We start from the raw sequence: 16,791 nt of genomic DNA, 5'->3' as shown, positions 1-16,791 counted from the left end.
GTGATCCTTTCAGATATTGAATAGAAATACTTTCAGATGGTATTATCATGAAGGATAAAACAAGTAATAGACCGTAAGTATTTTTAATGCACATTTTTAAATATTTTCCTTCCAATAATTAATCAGTTAAAAATCTCAAGCCATTAAAATTTGTCTGTGAGCCCTCATTAATCCATTAATTAGAGTATCTCATCAACTTTTATCAGATTAATTTAATCACCAGTGAATACGGATTGGCAAATGTTTTAATCGTCATCCTGTGCAGAAAGAATAATATTTAAAAAAAATTAATCCCTCCAGAGTAGGTGTTGAATTCGGCTTGGCAGCCTCATCAGCCATCGGTGCAGTAATATTCACGAATCCAATAGACGTGATAAAGGTGAGACTGCAATTGCAGGGAGAATTGATGAGAAGGGGGACCTATCAAAAGCTGTATAAGAATACCCTTCATGCTGGATACGTTGTCTTGAAGAATGAGGGGATGCGAGGACTGCAGTCAGGCCTCGTCCCAGCTTTTGGATTTCAGATAGCATTGAACGGAATACGAATAGGCTCTTACAAATTTTCTCGTACTTATGGGTTCTCTCTGAATGATAAGGGGAAAAGCGATTTATTGAGGACTGCTTTGGTCAGTGGAACAGCTGGTTGTTGTGGCGCTGTTATAGGAAGCCCTTTTTATTTGGTATGTGGCGTTCACAAAATTGATGAATTAAAAATGATTACGTTTTTTTATGCGATTTTTGAATGCAAAAAAAATTATAAATTTTTAATTGATTGATAAATTCAAGTAAATAATTGAGGAATTTATTTATTTTTTTAAATTTTTTGTTTTAAATTTATGGATAAATTCCTCAATTATTTACTTGAATTTATCAATCAATGCATTAATGAAACAATTGAATGAATAAATTAATTAAGTGATGAATAATCAATTCATAAAATAGGTAAAAATTCGAATGCAATCACAGGCTGCGAAGACAATAGCCGTAGGCCATCAGCATGGCTATGGATCGATAGTTGAGGCATTCCAAAATTTATGGAGAGAAGGTGGTGTCTTAGGGCTTTATCAACGTTGGTATGCAAATGTACCGCGCGTATTCTTCGGTTCATCAACGCAACTCACAATGTTCAGTTTCGCGAGCGATTTATTACGGGCGCTTCAAGTAAAAAAAATATCAACCGTCAAATCAAATATAAAATCCAGAGAAAAAAACGTCACTGTTTTTTCTAGTTTTTCGATAATCATCCCATGATTCTGACGTTCCTCTCAGCACTAGTAGGTGGAAGTTCTCTGGCCCTCATGACGCAGCCCCTCGACGTTATTTCTGTGAGGCTGTATAATCAAGGTGAGATTTTTTATGCATTCCATGATGAAATCATTTATTTGATGAATGATTGTTGCAGCTACGGATAGTCGTGGAAAAGCACTGGTCTACCGCAACTATTTCGACGCATTTTTCCAGATTTTTAGAACAGAAGGGATATTCGGTTTATACAAAGGGCTTTTTCCAACTTGGATGAGATCAGCCCCTCACACAGTCCTGTGTTTGTGTTTCTACGAGCAATTAGAGAGATTATACGACAGCATGACGAGTCAATGATTATAAATATCACGAGAAAATGTAAATTTTATACTCATAGAGATATCGAATTACGTAAATATGAATATCCTTCCTAGATTCTCCAAGAATATGAAATTTTCCACTCTGCAATGATTTTTTTTCCATGAATACTCAGCACTTTTCGCAATTGGCACGTGCCCAAAATCAGCCAATGACACAGTCAATTTGGGATGCCAACAATCGAAATCATTTATCTTTGAAATTCTTCGTAGATGGTGGTCTTGCCCTATCATTCGTGAAAACACGAATGATAATTTCGATGCAATTACATCATCCATACGGAAGCATCGACGAAATTTCAATGTTTACAGGCTGTGTATGAAATGTTCGAGATAAGGAATTTTAGTCAATACCGATGGTTCAGTTAGTCCGCTAGTTCTCCATCTGCTCAACCCATGCAGTTTCCCAAATATTTAACCGCTATTCCAAGAGAACCAGTTGTTAGAAAACCCCGGCAATAATAATGACGGCGGACAACGTTTCAACACAAAAACCGTGAGTAAATTTACACGTTTTTAATCATTAATGGAAATTCACTGTAAAAAAGGGGGTTCAAGTACACGTGAAGCTCATGTAAAAAAATCCATTTGGATGCACTCGTTAATTCACTTTGGTACAGTTTAATGACTTCCGAGTATAGACCATGGCCATGCACAATCATTATTCGGTGATACAATTTCGCCTATTATGCAATCCACTGCGTCAAAAATAATTTTCGAAAATTGAGAATTTTTGGGGGTAATTTGAGGGGCTATGAAATACATTCGACAATAAACATGAATAATATTGAATGATGCCATCGAATTGCGAAAATACATCATTGTAGATATCTATGTATGTTTTAACATGTCAATTGATTAAAGTTTGAGGCGCCCTCATTTAAAATCGCGGCATTCGGCGGGAGATCTGAAATTTTTTATCTTCTCTCAATAATTTGTTCGAATTTATTTTTTTTGCAGCTTTACAAAAACTCGTTTTTCCAGTGGGGAATAAAATTTTAAAGACCAGTAAATCAAAAATGTTATTGAATATTTGATGATTCGAACATCATTCGAACAACATTCATCGTGAAATTTTAATTTCAATCGTTACAGAAGTGATAAAGATTGTGGAAAAGGGTCTGAGTCGCTTATTTTTGCAGATTAGCTGCAGAATTTACTCTAGCTGCGCTGGCAGCAGTGGGCGCAGGGTTTTTCACAAATCCAATAGACGTTGTTAAAATCCGACTGCAGCTTCAAGGAGAATTGGAGGCACGGGGGACATACCAAAAATTCTACAAGAATACATTTCACGCGGGATACGTAATAGCGAAGAATGAGGGGATATTAGCATTGCAGTCGGGCCTGGGCTCGGCACTTGCGTTTCAGGTGGTTTTGAATGGAATCAGACTGGGGTCGTACAAGGCCGCAAGAACTTATGGATTCACCCTCAATGATAAGGGCGAAACTGACATATTGAGGACTGCTGTGTTGAGTGGATTTTCTGGGTGTGTTGGGGCTATTCTTGGAAGTCCATTTTACCTGGTATATTGCGTTCGACAATGACATTTGATTCCCAATTGACGGATCATCCCTCATTTTTCCTCATTTTTATTCATCTTCGTGCAGGTGAAGACGCGCATGCAGGCCCAATCGGCGGAAGTGATAGCTGTTGGTTTTCAACACGGACATACGGGTGAAATTGCAGCATTCAGGTCTTTGTGGAGGGAGGGAGGTTTTGCTGGGCTCTATCAAAGATGCTTCGCTAATTGCCCGAGGATATTCGTCGGTTCAGCCACGCAATTAACCATGTTCAGTCTTGTAACTGATTGGTTGCGACCGTTTCAAGTGAGTTGACGTGAAAAATGTTTATCCCTTTCGTAAATTGAATCTTTTCATGTTTGACTTGCAACACTTTTCACAAAACGAAGTCAATATTTTTTTAAATAGAAGTGCACTAAAAATGCCATTTAATTTTTAATCTTCATGAACATGCAGAAATGGGGTAATTTCGTGGGTTCAATTGATGGATTTTTTGTGACTTATGAACTTGAAAAAAATGTCAAAAGTTTTCGGATGCTCGTCGTTTTGGATAAACATCCTTAAGCACGAATGAAGAAACTCTTTTCTACTCTATTTTACTTGTTTCAGATTTTTGATAATCGTCCACTGACCCTCACATTTTGTTCCGCCCTCCTCGGCGGTAGCTCGGTGGCATTAACAATGCAACCATTCGACGTAATCGCAACAAGACTTTACAACCAAGGTTGATTTTCATAGACCACTTTATTAAGAATTCATAAAAATACCTCCAGAAACGTTTTCACACTAGAATTCATTGATTCTAGGCACGGATTCAAGTGGCAAACCCCTGCTGTATCGTGGCTTTCTCGACGCATTGATAAAAATAAGTAAAACAGAGGGTTTACTCGGTTTGTACAAAGGAACTTTCCCCACCTGGATGCGAATAGCACCGCACACCGTATTATGTTTATGCTTTTATGAACAATTAGACATTCTGTATAATCGCGTATTTGTTGAATAGATGAATAAAAAAAATTATAATAGGCACGTTGGTATTTGTGCGATGACAGTGAGTGGAAGCATCGGTATTTCCATTGATTCTACGAGCTCTCGATATCCTGCCTTCGAGAATTGAGTCCCCTTGATAATCGGAAAGCTGTCAGTGATGTGTCGACACCTCGAGTTTCTGGCAGATAGTGTCTGCAAGTATCACATTTTATTAACATATGAACAAATTAATTCATTCATTCATTTATTCATTTATTGATTCATTTATTCATTAATATTTTTTTTATCATGAATTACGTGATCATACCTGGCAAATAGTCCCACTAATGTAGTGGATATCGCAAACAACAAGAAGACCAAAGGCCCCATAATAGTCTCCAATGGTGGAAAGAGCATTCCCACAATAAAATTACCGCCCCAATTGCAAACACTACCTAGAGACATGGCAGCAGGTCTCGGTCCCACTTCAAATAATTCAGATCCAATGAAGTAGGGAATGGGCCCTAGACCAATTCCATAGAATAAAACGTAGGCGAGAACTGCGATTGTACAGAGCCATGGCATGAATGTTGCAGAATCCTTCGAAATACATCGTAAAAAATACAATTATCTACTAACTTATGAACACAGAGAAAAAAAAGTATTAGTTTTTCAGATCAATTCCTAAGTTTCAAGGATTCAATCACTGAAATTCAGGACCAAAATTTCTAACATTTAGAATTATGTCAGTGACAATGTGCCAAAATCCCTTAAATTTCAAAATGTGAATGTCTGAAAACTGAAATTTTTTCATCCCTGCGAAAGAATGGAATTAATTTCATATTTTGACTTACGATAGCTTTTAAGGAGCCACAAAGTACCACAAGACAGACCACACTGGCAATGGAACTACTCAAAAAGAGCAGTCTCCTCCCAAACCTCGACATCATCCACACGGATATGACAGCCATGCCAATATTAATAAGTCCAGTCCCAAGTGTCGCATATTGCGCCCCAGTGGCATCCAAATTCGACTTCTTAAATATAATATTCGAGTAGTAAAAAACAGCATTGATTCCACTCAATTGCTGGCCCAACTGTAAAGACGATACTAGAAGTAATGGCAGTCTAACGGACGGATCACTGAGTACACGGCGCATTGTCCACGTATCCATTGTTGTGCGTGCAGTAGCTTCTTCTCTAAGATCACGTATTTCCTTCTGAAGGAGAGTAACATTGACATTTCGTAACCGACGGAGCTCTGAAAGACTAGTAAAATTAATAAAATTCATCTCCTCAGAACTTTTCGAATAAGTTCATAATTTTTCGTTGCAAAGAATCAAAATCAATCTTTGGAGATGGTGTCATATGGGGGCATTCTGCACCGACCTTGAATTGCTGTGTCCTCTTTTCGTCTGGTAATGTACAAATACTTGGGGCTCTCGGGTAGAATCCTTAGTATTATCAACGATATGACGCAGAGAGGGGCGAAGGAAGCCAGCATGAGATGCCAGTGGTCTACTGTACCCAGGACAGTTTGGAGACCAGCTACTTGGCCGAAGAATACACCAACGGTAATCCCCAGTTGACAAAGAACACCCACTGCCCCTCTTTGCTTCAACGGTGCTATCTCCGTGACGTACGTAGGTAAAACACTCGTTGCAATACCCCCAGAGAGTCCTGCGCAATCATTTATCAATGATGGAAGAAAATGAATCGAGGTAATTTCATTTTCCCTCGCGAATTGAGGAAAAAAAATTTTTTTTCCTCAAGTGGAAACATTCTTGTGACAATAATGGTCCGACTTGTGTCAATCTGAAGCATTTTCGGTATAAATTCTGCTTTTTTTTTCTCTAAATGTTCAGGATCATGACTCACCGACCATCAGCCGTCCAAGCATTAAAACCTCAACTGAGTTCAGTGTAGGAACCAAGAGGAATAATATAGCACCGACAATTCCACATAAATTTCCGATTGCAAGAGCTCCTCGTCTCCCATATTTATCGGCAATCCAACTCGCTAGGAGGGAGCCCGTTACCCCGCCGATCAGAAATATCGACACCACTGCTCCCCAGATTATGTTCAATTCAGTTTCGTCTAAATGTACGTCGTATCGCTGTTGGAAGCTTGCGTTGCAGAATGCTTGCATGATCTAGTGGAGAGGAGCAAAGAGTTAAGTTATTTGAAGCAAACTATTTTCATTCTCATTCTGTTTTGGAAAAATCAATCCTTGTTGCAAAGAATTGATTCCTCAGTTCTTCCTAGTAATTTATGAAGAATAATTGAAAGTGATGTGAGAAGAAGATTGCACTATCCATTTTTTTTTTGGGATGCCTCACCTCTGCTGGATTGTTCATAACACCGATGTTGAAGCCCGCTGGCAGTGCTGAGCCGAAACAACAAGTGACTCCTCCGAGAACGACGAGAGGAGTCCAGCCACTGACATTCGAATGCTCGTCGTCAATCTCCTCATGCTTCTCATCCTCATCCTTCTGGAAATGTCGGAGAGTCAAGTGGTAAGGATCAATTCTAATTTAGAATCTTGAATATCTATGTGTCTTCAAATGAGAAATTCTGGGGGCAAATTTTAAGAGACATTTTGTTATCAAAATTGCGGCGATGGAGCACTCAGAGGTGACAGATATGCCGAAATGAAATTGTTTTATTTCGACGGGGGTCTGAAATGTTTTTGAACTGCAATTCTTCATGCAGTCGCTCATTATCAAGGGGATTGAGTCTTCAACGACACGCAAAGAAATGAATTATCACTCAACTCCTGAAGTGCTCGCAATTCAATTAATTTTATTATATCAGTGTTTTATATCCGATTCGATAAATTCGTTTTATATCGATAATTGACCCGGGGTTGAGTCTGATGAAACGTGGCCACAATGTGACTGGCCGAATCCCCTCACATATGTATTTTCAAATTTTCTAAAATATTAACGATTTCAATATCAATATTCTTATCTCACGACTTAAAGATCCAAATCGATTAATTTTATCGAAAATACGGGGACTTAACGATCGACCGCTCATCTCATTACGGAGAGGTGACACAAACGTGGAATGTGAGAAACGAAAAACTAAATTATCACTTCACTCTTAAAATTCTCACAATTCAATTCATTTTTCATAACTCAAGGTGCTATTTACCCGATTCGATAAATTCATATCCGTATCGTTCATTAACCCAGGATTAACTTTTCTTGAGCTTAATTACAACGTGACTGACCGAATCCCCTCGCATAACTATCTTCAAATGTTTAGGAATATTAACGATTTCAATATCAATATTCCTATCTCACGACTTAAAGATCCAAATCGATTAATTTTATCGAAAATACGGGGACTTAACGATCGACCGCTCATCTCATTACGGAGAGGTGACACAAACGCGGAATATGAGAGACGAAAAACTTAATTATCACTTCAGTCCTGAAATTCTCACAATTCAATTCATTTTTCATAACTCAAAGGCGCTATTTACCCAATTCAATTCATTTTTCATAACTCAAAGGCGCTATTTACCCGATTCGATAAGTTCATATCCGTATCGTTCATTAACCCAGGATTAACTTTTCTTGAGTGTAACTGCAACGTGACTGACCGAATCTCCTCACATATCTATCTTCAAATTTTTAGGAACATTAACGATTTCAATATCAATGTTCTTATCTCACGACTTAAAGATCCAAATCGATTGATTTTATCGAAAATACGGGGACTTAACGATCGACCGCTCATCTCATTACTGAGAGGTGACACAAACGTGGAATGTGAGAGACGAAAAACTAAATTATCACTTCACTCCTGAAATTCTTACAATTCAATTCATTTTTCATAACTCAAGGTGCTATTTACCCGATTCGATAAATTCATATCCATATCGTTAGTTAACTCAGAATTGATTTTTCTTGAGCGTAATTACAACGTGACTGACCGAATTCCCTCGCATAACTATCTTCAAATGTTTAGGAATATTAACGATTTCAATATCAATATTCTTATCTCACGACTTAAAGATCCTAATCAATTGACGTTATCAAACATAACTAAAATTGAATTCGAGTCGAGTGCTCAACTCATTACTGAGAGTGAAAGACACGTGGAATGTGAATTGAACCTATGAATTTTAAATGATGGGGAAAATTTGTTTTCTTCCTCATTGTTCATCACTCTCGTTTTTCCGTATTCACTACTCGATAAATACCTTGTCTTGTAAACCCTCGGACGCCGTGAGTGTCGGTGTTTTCTTCTTTTGCAGGCACAAAGTCGATGCGTCATTATCTAAAAAAAATGATCAAACTAACATTATAATTACATTATAAACATTCTGCAGGACACTTCCCCGTAGATTTCCTAACAATTCGCGCATTGTGAGACATATTGAACATTAGAAATAGAATATTCAACAGCATTACGAACGCAAAAAGAATTTACCTGAAGTCATTGTTGCAGCGATCACTCGAAATCTCTCGCTGCTTCACAAATAGGTCACGGTCATTCGGAACTGTTGCTAATGATGTACCGTTCTTTCCGGTTGATAATGCGCAATGACATGAGCGTTAGCCCTTACCACCTAAGAAACGAACATTGTCAATGAAATTTTAAACACTGACGTCTACTTCCCACAGCACGAGGTTATCATAACTCGTGAAAAATAAAAAACTCTGGCTTCTGACCAACTCCTTGCGCAATACATTGGATTAGAAATCTATTGCATGTTGGCACTTCCCTACATGGCTCAGCCTATCTCTATTCATCTACTGAAAAAGTTGAAGCGAATGGAAAATAAAACATGCCAACTGCCAACTCATTATGACTCTCCTGGTCGGAACGAGGGGAACGAAATTAATTAATCATATAATTGTCCAGTGCGATACCCTGTGTGACGGATGATAGTCGTTATCAGTGTTGATATCAGGGACCTATTACTCGCGAGCGTGCCACCAGCATAAAGAGAGTTCTCATAACCCCCGAGTCCCATTGAACTCGGATAGATCAATTGAAATATCGAAATTTCTTCCTTACCGCCGAAATTTCAAATTCTCGCCCGTTCGTGTGCGACATCTGGTGGGGTACGGCAGTAATAGCAGTTTCCCGCGCTCCATCGTCATTTGTCACAATGTCAACAACCAGCACCTTGCAGATGAATCGAGAGGTGTTATCGCGTCTTATCAGTTGTGATGGAAAAATCATTCGGAATATGCGAATAGAGGATGAGATCAGTCAGGATCGCGTGAGTAATGTTTATTATCTGCGAATAACTGTGACATATCGTAAGCCATTTGCAAATGGGGGAGATTAATATTTACTTTAATTGAGGTCTTCGTTGTCGGGGAAGAATTGAAAGTTTGGGGACTTGACTAGGATTTTGTGAGGAGAGGGACAATAAATTCAGTAGCGAAGTGGTAAAACGGTTCAAGTCGATTTTGATTATTGGCCAGTTTTTAGTGAATACCTCGGAATCTAAGGGAGATAGCGAAATTTTTGTGAAGACCTTTTTTGCAGCACTCAATTTGCTCTAGAAAAAAGGTTATTACGAAAATTTCATTATCTCCTTTAGATTTGGAGATATTCTTCAAAAACTCAACTGAGAAATAAGTCGACTTGAACCATTTTACCACTTCACTACTGAATTCGTTCTAAAAGGGAAAAAAATCATCGAATTTCGGGAGAATTCTTCCCATCTAATTTCAGCCAATAGAATTTCGCTGCTCGACTGTTATTTTATATAGTCAACACGGGATTTAAATGATAATTTTTTAACCTGAAAAACTTGACTCCTTCGATTGTTTGCAACGAACCTATCGGAAAATCCCTGATAATTTTGGAGCTCTTGTGGTATCACATACGAAAATTCAATGCAATTCCAAGTTTTGAACGGCAGGATTTTCATTCATTTCGTGCAATAATTGAACTAGAATTGAGAACTTCGATGAGATGAAAATATGCAATAAGTGTACTGAAAATTTCAGGGGAAAACTTTTAAGAGTCTTGAATGACGTTTCATATCGCGGCAAATGAGAAATGATGCATATGAAACGAGTTATGAGCAGTGAATGCAGTAGCTTCTCGATTCCCCACTCCTATTAAAAATAAAAAAAGTCTGAATTCATCATTTACTCCTCATCACTCATACTCCAGTATTTTTCTAGTGAAATCAAGTGAATTGAAATAAATGAGTGAAAACGATTGTGAATGTTTACAAGACAAACTGACGAATCCGTCCCCCAACAATCGAATGAGGCCTCAAAAGACATTCCCCACTCATTTTTATCAATTCCCCCAATTCCCTGAAATCTCCATCGAATAAATTCAAAAATCCATGAAAACCCACAGCATAGGGGCGAAAAAAATGTCGGAAAGAGTGTCTCGTATTCACATGATAGTCCCCGGGTCCTGTCTCTCCCCCATGTGTATTCGTAGACGTCGAAACGTGACGGTGGGTGGGAGTTCTCGCGTGAAGAGCTTCAACTCAAAGAGCAAACTGGGGAGTTGTTACGGCTCAGTCTGTCCACGGCCGTCCGTCAAGTCAACTTGGCCAGGTCGTTGTGCAAGAGTACTGGCCCATGATTACCACTGTTTGACTCCGTTCGATCGACAATTTGTTTATCCACGTGATGTGTTAAAATCATACGGGTGAATAGTCGCGGATGGAATAGTGTTCAAGTGAGTGAAGTTTTTTGCATTGGGAAAACATGCGTGAAAAAATGTGTGACCTGCGATTGACAATGTTGGTCGCACTCTCGGTGGGATTATGTTCAATCTCGCTGACGGAGGCATTCAACATTGAATCGAGACACTACACGTCGTACACGAAAGAGTCAAAGTCAATGTTTGGATTCTCTGTTGCTGAATACCGGGACAGCAGCAGACGTGGGTGGTGAGTAATTATTTTAATAAATAAAAAGTTTTATCCAAGATTGATCTTAATCGTCGTGACCTTCTGGCCGATTAATTTCCGACGACGGAATTTCCGATGGTGTCCAAATAATTTCAAGTCTTCTAAATTCAATTTTTCGCTGTCGAATAGTCCGCTGGTTTCAGCTGCATTTTTTATTGAGATTAATAACGAGTTCGTTAAGAAGTAGCAGTTGATAAACATTTGTAGGGGAGGTTGGGGTAAAACGGACACTTTTGACTTTTTAAAATGTTAATGAGGGGTTGAAATGTTGATAAAATTCAATAATTTTTTTTCCAATACAAAGAACAATTCTTTGCCTTTGGGACGAGCCTAAACTGAGCTCAATTGATCAATTTGTTTCTGAGTTATGAATAATTTTAAAAAAGTCTAAAGTGTCCGTTTTAGCCCACCCTCTCCTACGTATGATTGATTAACGATTACACCTTCAAAAATCCCCTAAATTGCTCGGGACATTTCAACTTCATCTCCGACGGTGATTACTTAGACCGGATACCGCATTTTCCTGTGACAAAATTCGTTGAACTTGTAGCTGACAAGCGCGTCATAGCAGTGAAATTTGCTGACGCGCAGGTTCACTCACCGGATTCACCTATTACTCACTGCATTTTTGAAATTTTCCCGGAGATATTCAAAGCAGGACCTTGATTTTTTTCTTTTTGAGCTAATGAGAGGGCTAATTACTCAGGAATTTTGGGAATAATTAAGCGTTAGGACATCGAAACCGGAAACACTGTCTCTTCGTTAAAGTCTGCCTCGTCTAGTCCTCCAACGCTCGCCATTAATTCCGAAAATAGAGCTGAAACCAAACGTTTATTTATACAATCGAATATCGTATTTCGCGGAAAATATTAGGGGAGAATGAGCACTTGAAGTTTTTTAAAATCCATTCAAATTTGGATGATGTGCGACAATTTTTTTTTTATTCAAATTTAATTGTTCTTAAGTTGTGGATATTCTTAAAAAAGACAAGAGTGTCCGCCTCTCCTTCGTGTCCCACAATAGTTCCACCAAATGTCCCAAAAATTACTCCGCATAATTTGTTTATCCAGGTGAAAACGCAAAAAACATTAGAGGAGAATGCGCACTTGAATTTTCGTAAAATCCATTGAAATTTTGCTGAAATCCAACAATTCTTTTTTTATGCAAAGTAAATGGTTCCTGAGTTATAAATATTCTTAGAAAAAAAGGAAAGTGTCAGGCTCTCCCTCACGTCCCACAGTAATTCCACCAAATGTCCCCAAAAATTACCCCACATTTGCCTGAAAAAAGAGACAACAACAAAAGAACGAAATAAAACCGAAGAATTTATGTGAAACAGGTGTGTGCTACAGTTGCCTTAATGTTCCCGAGCAAAAAATAAACCGAAAAAATGTAGAGTTTGAGTGCATTTGATTGAGAAGATAACAGGAGAAGAAAGAAAAAAAGTGAGACGCGTGGGTAAACCGTTGGGACGTGATATACGTGAGCGTTTGTTGCAGCCTTCGATTACCATTTTTTCTCCAATCTTTACGATTCATCTTCACCGGGGCATTCCCTTCGTGTACTTCATGAATGAAACCCACCAGTTATGCATCCAAGTGTCATTGCAACACTTGTTTGCACCTCAATCGTCAACCTAACATTCACCTCCATTCGCTTTTCATTTCGGTTAAACACCAAATTAAGATCTGACCTCCTGTCGAGTTGTTTCGTTGAGAATAAAACACACGCATGTGGAATACTCGAGTGGGTGTTAGAATGCGTAGGCGGATTCGGACGCAAACCAAGCGAAAGAGGTCGATTTTTAGTCGATGCCATTGATATTTCTTTTTCAATTCATGATTTTCACGTGCATTACTCGATGAAAAAGAAAAAAACGTCAGACCTAGATTCATCGGCTGACGTGTCTCTTTACCCGGAATCAGCTGACGCATATTCTTGTTTGACCATTCCCTGAATCGATCCTCTAAATATAGGAATTATCAATTCAGAGTGATTTCGTAAGTGATGACCGAATTACTGTAAACTGTAATTTAAAACAATTTATCTCATTGAACTCGGCAAACATAATGGTTGGATCGAGTGGCGAGGTGGTACTCGATCGTCACGAATTGCATTTTTTTAACGCAATTTACCTGGGAGTCTTATCTCACTGACGCGCCTCGCTGATACGGAAAATAATACGAATAAGGAAACCCGATCTCGCTAATGTACGGTTAGAAAATTTCCTCGCGATGCTTTGAAAATTTAAATTATGGATTTAGTCAATAGATATGACAATTAATCAAATTTTTAGTCATTAAATCTGACAAATAGATTGTGTGAGAAAATTTTGAAAAAAAAATCAGGAATAATTTTTTTTCACATTTTTTCTCATTAATTACGAAATGAAAATTATTTTGTCGTTCAAAAATTCTATTTTTTCGCAAGCAGTCGATTTCGACGTCCTTAAGTGCTTCCTGATGAGTAAAATCATTGCAAAATGTTCAGTAATCTGGGGTTGAACAGACCTCAAAGAGAATCTCCGATGTTTGACAACAAATAATGGGAAAAAAATTCACTCACCATTTTGCTAAATCGCCTGAATGTTCACACACGTGACAATGAAAAAAAGCCCCCCTTCTCTCGTATTTCCGGTGCTTAATTCCACTGTCACGCGCACATAGCGAATACCCCGAGAATAATAATCCACCCGATGAATTCCCATCACCTCAATTTTTCAAATCCCCGACGAGGAAATTTTGTTGATACGCTGGAGTGAATAAAGAGGTGAGATAAGATGAGTTGTAACCCGCGGAAAGGATAATGAGGCTCGCGTGAGGCACGTGCTCCAAGACGGCCGGCAGCCCAGCCGTTATTATACCCTCCTCGAGAGAATGCCTCAAGGGCACATTATGCACATCCACCAGACGCAATTCCTCTTGTTACAAAAATTGTGGTCTCACCTGTCTACAACAAGATGGAATGAAATACGAGGGCTCGTGAAACGTGAGTTATCAAGTCGCCGTAATAAAAAAACAATCCATTCATTAATTAAGGCTGACTGGCTCCTGGAGGGACATTTCCGATGCATCCCCTCAAGTCCGATTTCCCCGAAGACACAGGAGCCCCCAGTTGTCATCAAAATACCCATTTGAAATGACCTCATCGCGGGCACGAGTCAACGAAATTAGAGAGCCCCCTTTTATATCCCTCGCCCGGTGCTTTGTTCCCAAAAGTCATTCAGACCCTTTCATATCAATTCCTGGATTAACGCTCCAGTGTTATACGAGTTATCGCATTCCCGCGCTGCACAAAACAACAAGAGAAGATACAACGCAACACGTGCCGGTTATTTCAGTCCCTCCGGTCGGCAAAATGTCCCTCGCATCCTTCCTGAAACCGTAAAACGATTTTTCGACTCCGGTAGTCTCCGTCTCCATAGATCCGCCATATGGTGAGAGCGCAGTGTCCTTCTGGCCCTTGTCAAAAATTCATTGTTGAGTGCGCATCACACGAGTGGCTTCCAAACACATGTTCGACCTCCCCAAGGCTCCGAGAAAAACCCCCGGAAAGTTTCATTTTATTGTTCCGATAATTACCAATAGGGCGGGGAAAAAAAACGAGGTGGAACGAAAAGTGATCATAAATTTTTTGTCTCAAAGTCGCGCAATGTCTCCGTGACCAATTGGCGATCGTCTTACGCAATTAATCGATTTAATGGTTTTAATGGCTGGGTCGAGAGTTGAAACTGGGTCGTCGTGCAGCGTCAACCAAGACCGACTGAGATTAATCCTCATGTTAAATATATCCATAATTAATTAATCCGATTACGCCGAGATGATTAATTCGATTCCAACAGTTCATTCTCTTTGTTCCGCGTATCAATTACCCATTGACGCACGCGACTCATGATCCGAGAGTTGATTTTTCAATCATAAAAGTAAATACGATTGAGATGAATCCTGCGAGAACCCGGAAAACAGGTTTACGTCTCCTTTGAGTCTCTAAAACATCCAGTGGCTATTCTGAGGACGGAGAGCAAAAGGGTGGTGTTTACCTGCCCCTCCCGCTGGGTGACACACGGGAGCCTTTCGCAATGCGCCTGGCGCCCACATGGTCAACGGCTGGGTCACACTCAGCGGCCTTTGCTCACTTGAGCATACGTATTTTGCCAAAGCAAACAATCGCCAGCCAAACAGTAAATCACTTGGCTTAAAACACAGTTTGTAAACTTACTTTTTGACGGTGGGAGGCCTTCAACATTCTGCGATAACAAAGTTGAGTTGAAAATAGATCAATTTCAATCATTTAGCTGTGGTAATACTCTAAGAGCAAATAATATAATCAGTATTTAATAATGAACTGTTACGAAAGAATTGAAATTCCATCCACAATTGACTAGTAATTTTCGGAGAGTGAAATTGAATTTCATGAAATTTCAAATTTTACGGGAAATTTAATGGAATTTTACATTTTTGAGCAGCAGAATAACAAAAATTGTCCAATTTATCTGAATATTTAGTAGGAAATGAGGCTGATCTATTAATTAAACAAAAATTCCAGAATATTTTTACCTGAATTTTTCGGATTTCTATGAATTTACGATGATTTTTATGGAATAATTGAGCTGAAATTGACATCTTCCACAGACTTTTCAATCAAACTGCGAATTTACAATGATGAAATTCTTTAAATAATAATCAATTCCATAATTAGTTCCTCTATTCAGTGATTTTCAACTTATCCTCACCCATTTTGACCACTCATTAGTCGCAAGTGAGAAGCCGGATGAAATAAATTTGTCGGTGAAAGCCCAGTGAAACGAAGAAAACGCGCATTCTCTTTCTCTCTTTTTCTCGAAGTCAGCGGGAGTGTATTGAGGAAGGTGCTCCTTATAAAGTAGCAGCGATCCCTCTCACATATTGGAGTCAATACGCCTCCGTGCAGGCATATACATTGCGTCATCGACTCATATGTCCCTCGCACACGTTTTTAACATGCGCATACACAATCGTTTCAATTTCCCCTCTTTTTTCCATTGGTATACACCTCGTTCGGTGCACATTATATTCACGAAATACTCTACGTGGAGCGCGTCACGATGATCGACGTGGGCAGACGTGACATCCTGTGTTACTTTCGTTTCATTTTGTTAGTAGAATTTTTTTTTATTTTGGGAAAAGTGCCTTTTCGTTTACTAGTAAACGAAAAATCGCACAGTTCGGCACTCGCTGAACGTAAAATCACTAACAAAAAATATAGTTCGGATACACGTGCGACGGGGTGGTAACGAGGGCGAAGTTGGCGGCCCGAGGCGAAGCCGAGGGCTGCACACTTGTATCGAAATATACTATTTCAGTTTTCACTTTTTCCACATACTTTTGAGAGTTCTGAATAGCCCGTCGCTTAAATAGTTAGAATCAACGTTCACCCGGCTAAAAAATTCGATTTTGGCGAAAGTAGACTTTCCCTCTGGAAAAATCCAAGATCTGACACTTTGGCCCCGGGTAAAAAAAATTTTTTTCATTTTTGACTTTTTCCGAAAACTTTTGACAGTCCTGGATAGCCCGTCGCCTGAATAGTCGGAATCAACTTTTACTCGGTGAAAAAATTCGATTTTGGCAAAAGTCGACTTTCCCCCTGGAAAACGGAAAATCTGACACTTTGAAAATCTGAAAAAAAAACTTTTTCAGTTTTCACATTTTCCACATACTTTTGAGAGTTCTGAATAGCCCGTCGCTTAAATAGTTGGAATCAACGTTCACCCGGCTAAAAAATTCGATTTTGG

At 39.0% G+C, this 16,791-nt stretch overlaps 4 protein-coding genes and 1 long non-coding RNA gene across 6 annotated transcripts in view; 3 read left to right on the top strand and 2 right to left on the bottom strand.

Moving 5' to 3' along the window:
• Positions 1-1,693, top strand: LOC107041841 (solute carrier family 25 member 35). The gene is made up of 5 exons (XM_015262618.2): positions 1-73; positions 301-682; positions 945-1,163; positions 1,232-1,346; positions 1,405-1,693. The coding sequence occupies exons 1-5, from the start codon at positions 48-50 to the stop codon at positions 1,599-1,601; spliced, it is 939 nt and encodes a 312-aa protein (XP_015118104.1). The 5' UTR covers positions 1-47; the 3' UTR covers positions 1,602-1,693.
• LOC114841362 lies at positions 1,128-2,425 on the bottom strand. The gene is made up of 2 exons (XR_003783102.1): positions 1,976-2,425; positions 1,128-1,848 (listed from the first exon to the last, which is right to left on the bottom strand). It is a non-coding gene; the product is annotated as an uncharacterized LOC114841362 (long non-coding RNA).
• On the top strand, positions 1,834-4,169 carry LOC107041833 (solute carrier family 25 member 35-like). The gene is made up of 5 exons (XM_015262607.2): positions 1,834-2,117; positions 2,764-3,145; positions 3,230-3,448; positions 3,752-3,866; positions 3,949-4,169. The coding sequence occupies exons 1-5, from the start codon at positions 2,086-2,088 to the stop codon at positions 4,143-4,145; spliced, it is 945 nt and encodes a 314-aa protein (XP_015118093.1). The 5' UTR covers positions 1,834-2,085; the 3' UTR covers positions 4,146-4,169.
• On the bottom strand, positions 3,868-9,074 carry LOC107041825 (solute carrier family 2, facilitated glucose transporter member 1). Its single transcript, XM_015262597.2, has 9 exons — positions 8,998-9,074; positions 8,555-8,693; positions 8,325-8,401; positions 6,451-6,603; positions 5,990-6,263; positions 5,501-5,791; positions 4,966-5,372; positions 4,440-4,711; positions 3,868-4,324 (listed from the first exon to the last, which is right to left on the bottom strand). The coding sequence occupies exons 2-9, from the start codon at positions 8,562-8,564 to the stop codon at positions 4,225-4,227; spliced, it is 1,584 nt and encodes a 527-aa protein (XP_015118083.1). The 5' UTR covers positions 8,565-8,693; positions 8,998-9,074; the 3' UTR covers positions 3,868-4,224.
• Positions 9,075-10,642: 1,568 nt separating this feature from the next.
• The window catches only part of LOC107041783 (integrin alpha-PS2), a 41,849-nt gene continuing 35,700 nt past the window's right edge, over positions 10,643-16,791 (top strand). For both annotated transcript variants that reach the window (XM_015262533.2, XM_015262523.2), the window contains exon 1: positions 10,643-11,000. In XM_015262533.2, the coding sequence (XP_015118019.1) occupies positions 10,816-11,000 (185 nt within the window). In that variant the 5' untranslated portion in view covers positions 10,643-10,815. The remainder of the gene's footprint in view (positions 11,001-16,791) is intronic.

Source organism: Diachasma alloeum, unplaced genomic scaffold (genome assembly GCF_001412515.2).
Source record: "Diachasma alloeum isolate Michigan unplaced genomic scaffold, Dall2.0 Dall_scaffold_00179, whole genome shotgun sequence".
Taxonomy (NCBI): Eukaryota; Metazoa; Arthropoda; class Insecta; order Hymenoptera; family Braconidae; genus Diachasma; species Diachasma alloeum.
The sequence above is the reverse complement of the archived record's forward strand: the minus strand, read 5'-3'. Positions and strand labels throughout refer to the sequence as shown.

Excerpts from the sequence above, each read along its gene's own strand:
- LOC107041841 (XM_015262618.2), top strand. The coding sequence starts at position 48 with ATGAAGGATAAAACAAGTAATAGACC. Across the intron at positions 74-300 it reads GATAAAACAAGTAATAGACC|AGTAGGTGTTGAATTCGGCT; the intron begins GTAAGTATTTTT and ends TAATCCCTCCAG. Across the intron at positions 683-944 it reads TAGGAAGCCCTTTTTATTTG|GTAAAAATTCGAATGCAATC; the intron begins GTATGTGGCGTT and ends TTCATAAAATAG.
- LOC107041825 (XM_015262597.2), bottom strand. Across the intron at positions 6,264-6,450 it reads TTATGAACAATCCAGCAGAG|ATCATGCAAGCATTCTGCAA; the intron begins GTGAGGCATCCC and ends CCTCTCCACTAG. Across the intron at positions 5,792-5,989 it reads GCTTGGACGGCTGATGGTCG|GACTCTCTGGGGGTATTGCA; the intron begins GTGAGTCATGAT and ends ATGATTGCGCAG.
- LOC107041833 (XM_015262607.2), top strand. The coding sequence starts at position 2,086 with ATGACGGCGGACAACGTTTCAACACAAAAACC. Across the intron at positions 2,118-2,763 it reads AACGTTTCAACACAAAAACC|ATTAGCTGCAGAATTTACTC; the intron begins GTGAGTAAATTT and ends TTATTTTTGCAG. Across the intron at positions 3,867-3,948 it reads AACAAGACTTTACAACCAAG|GCACGGATTCAAGTGGCAAA; the intron begins GTTGATTTTCAT and ends CATTGATTCTAG.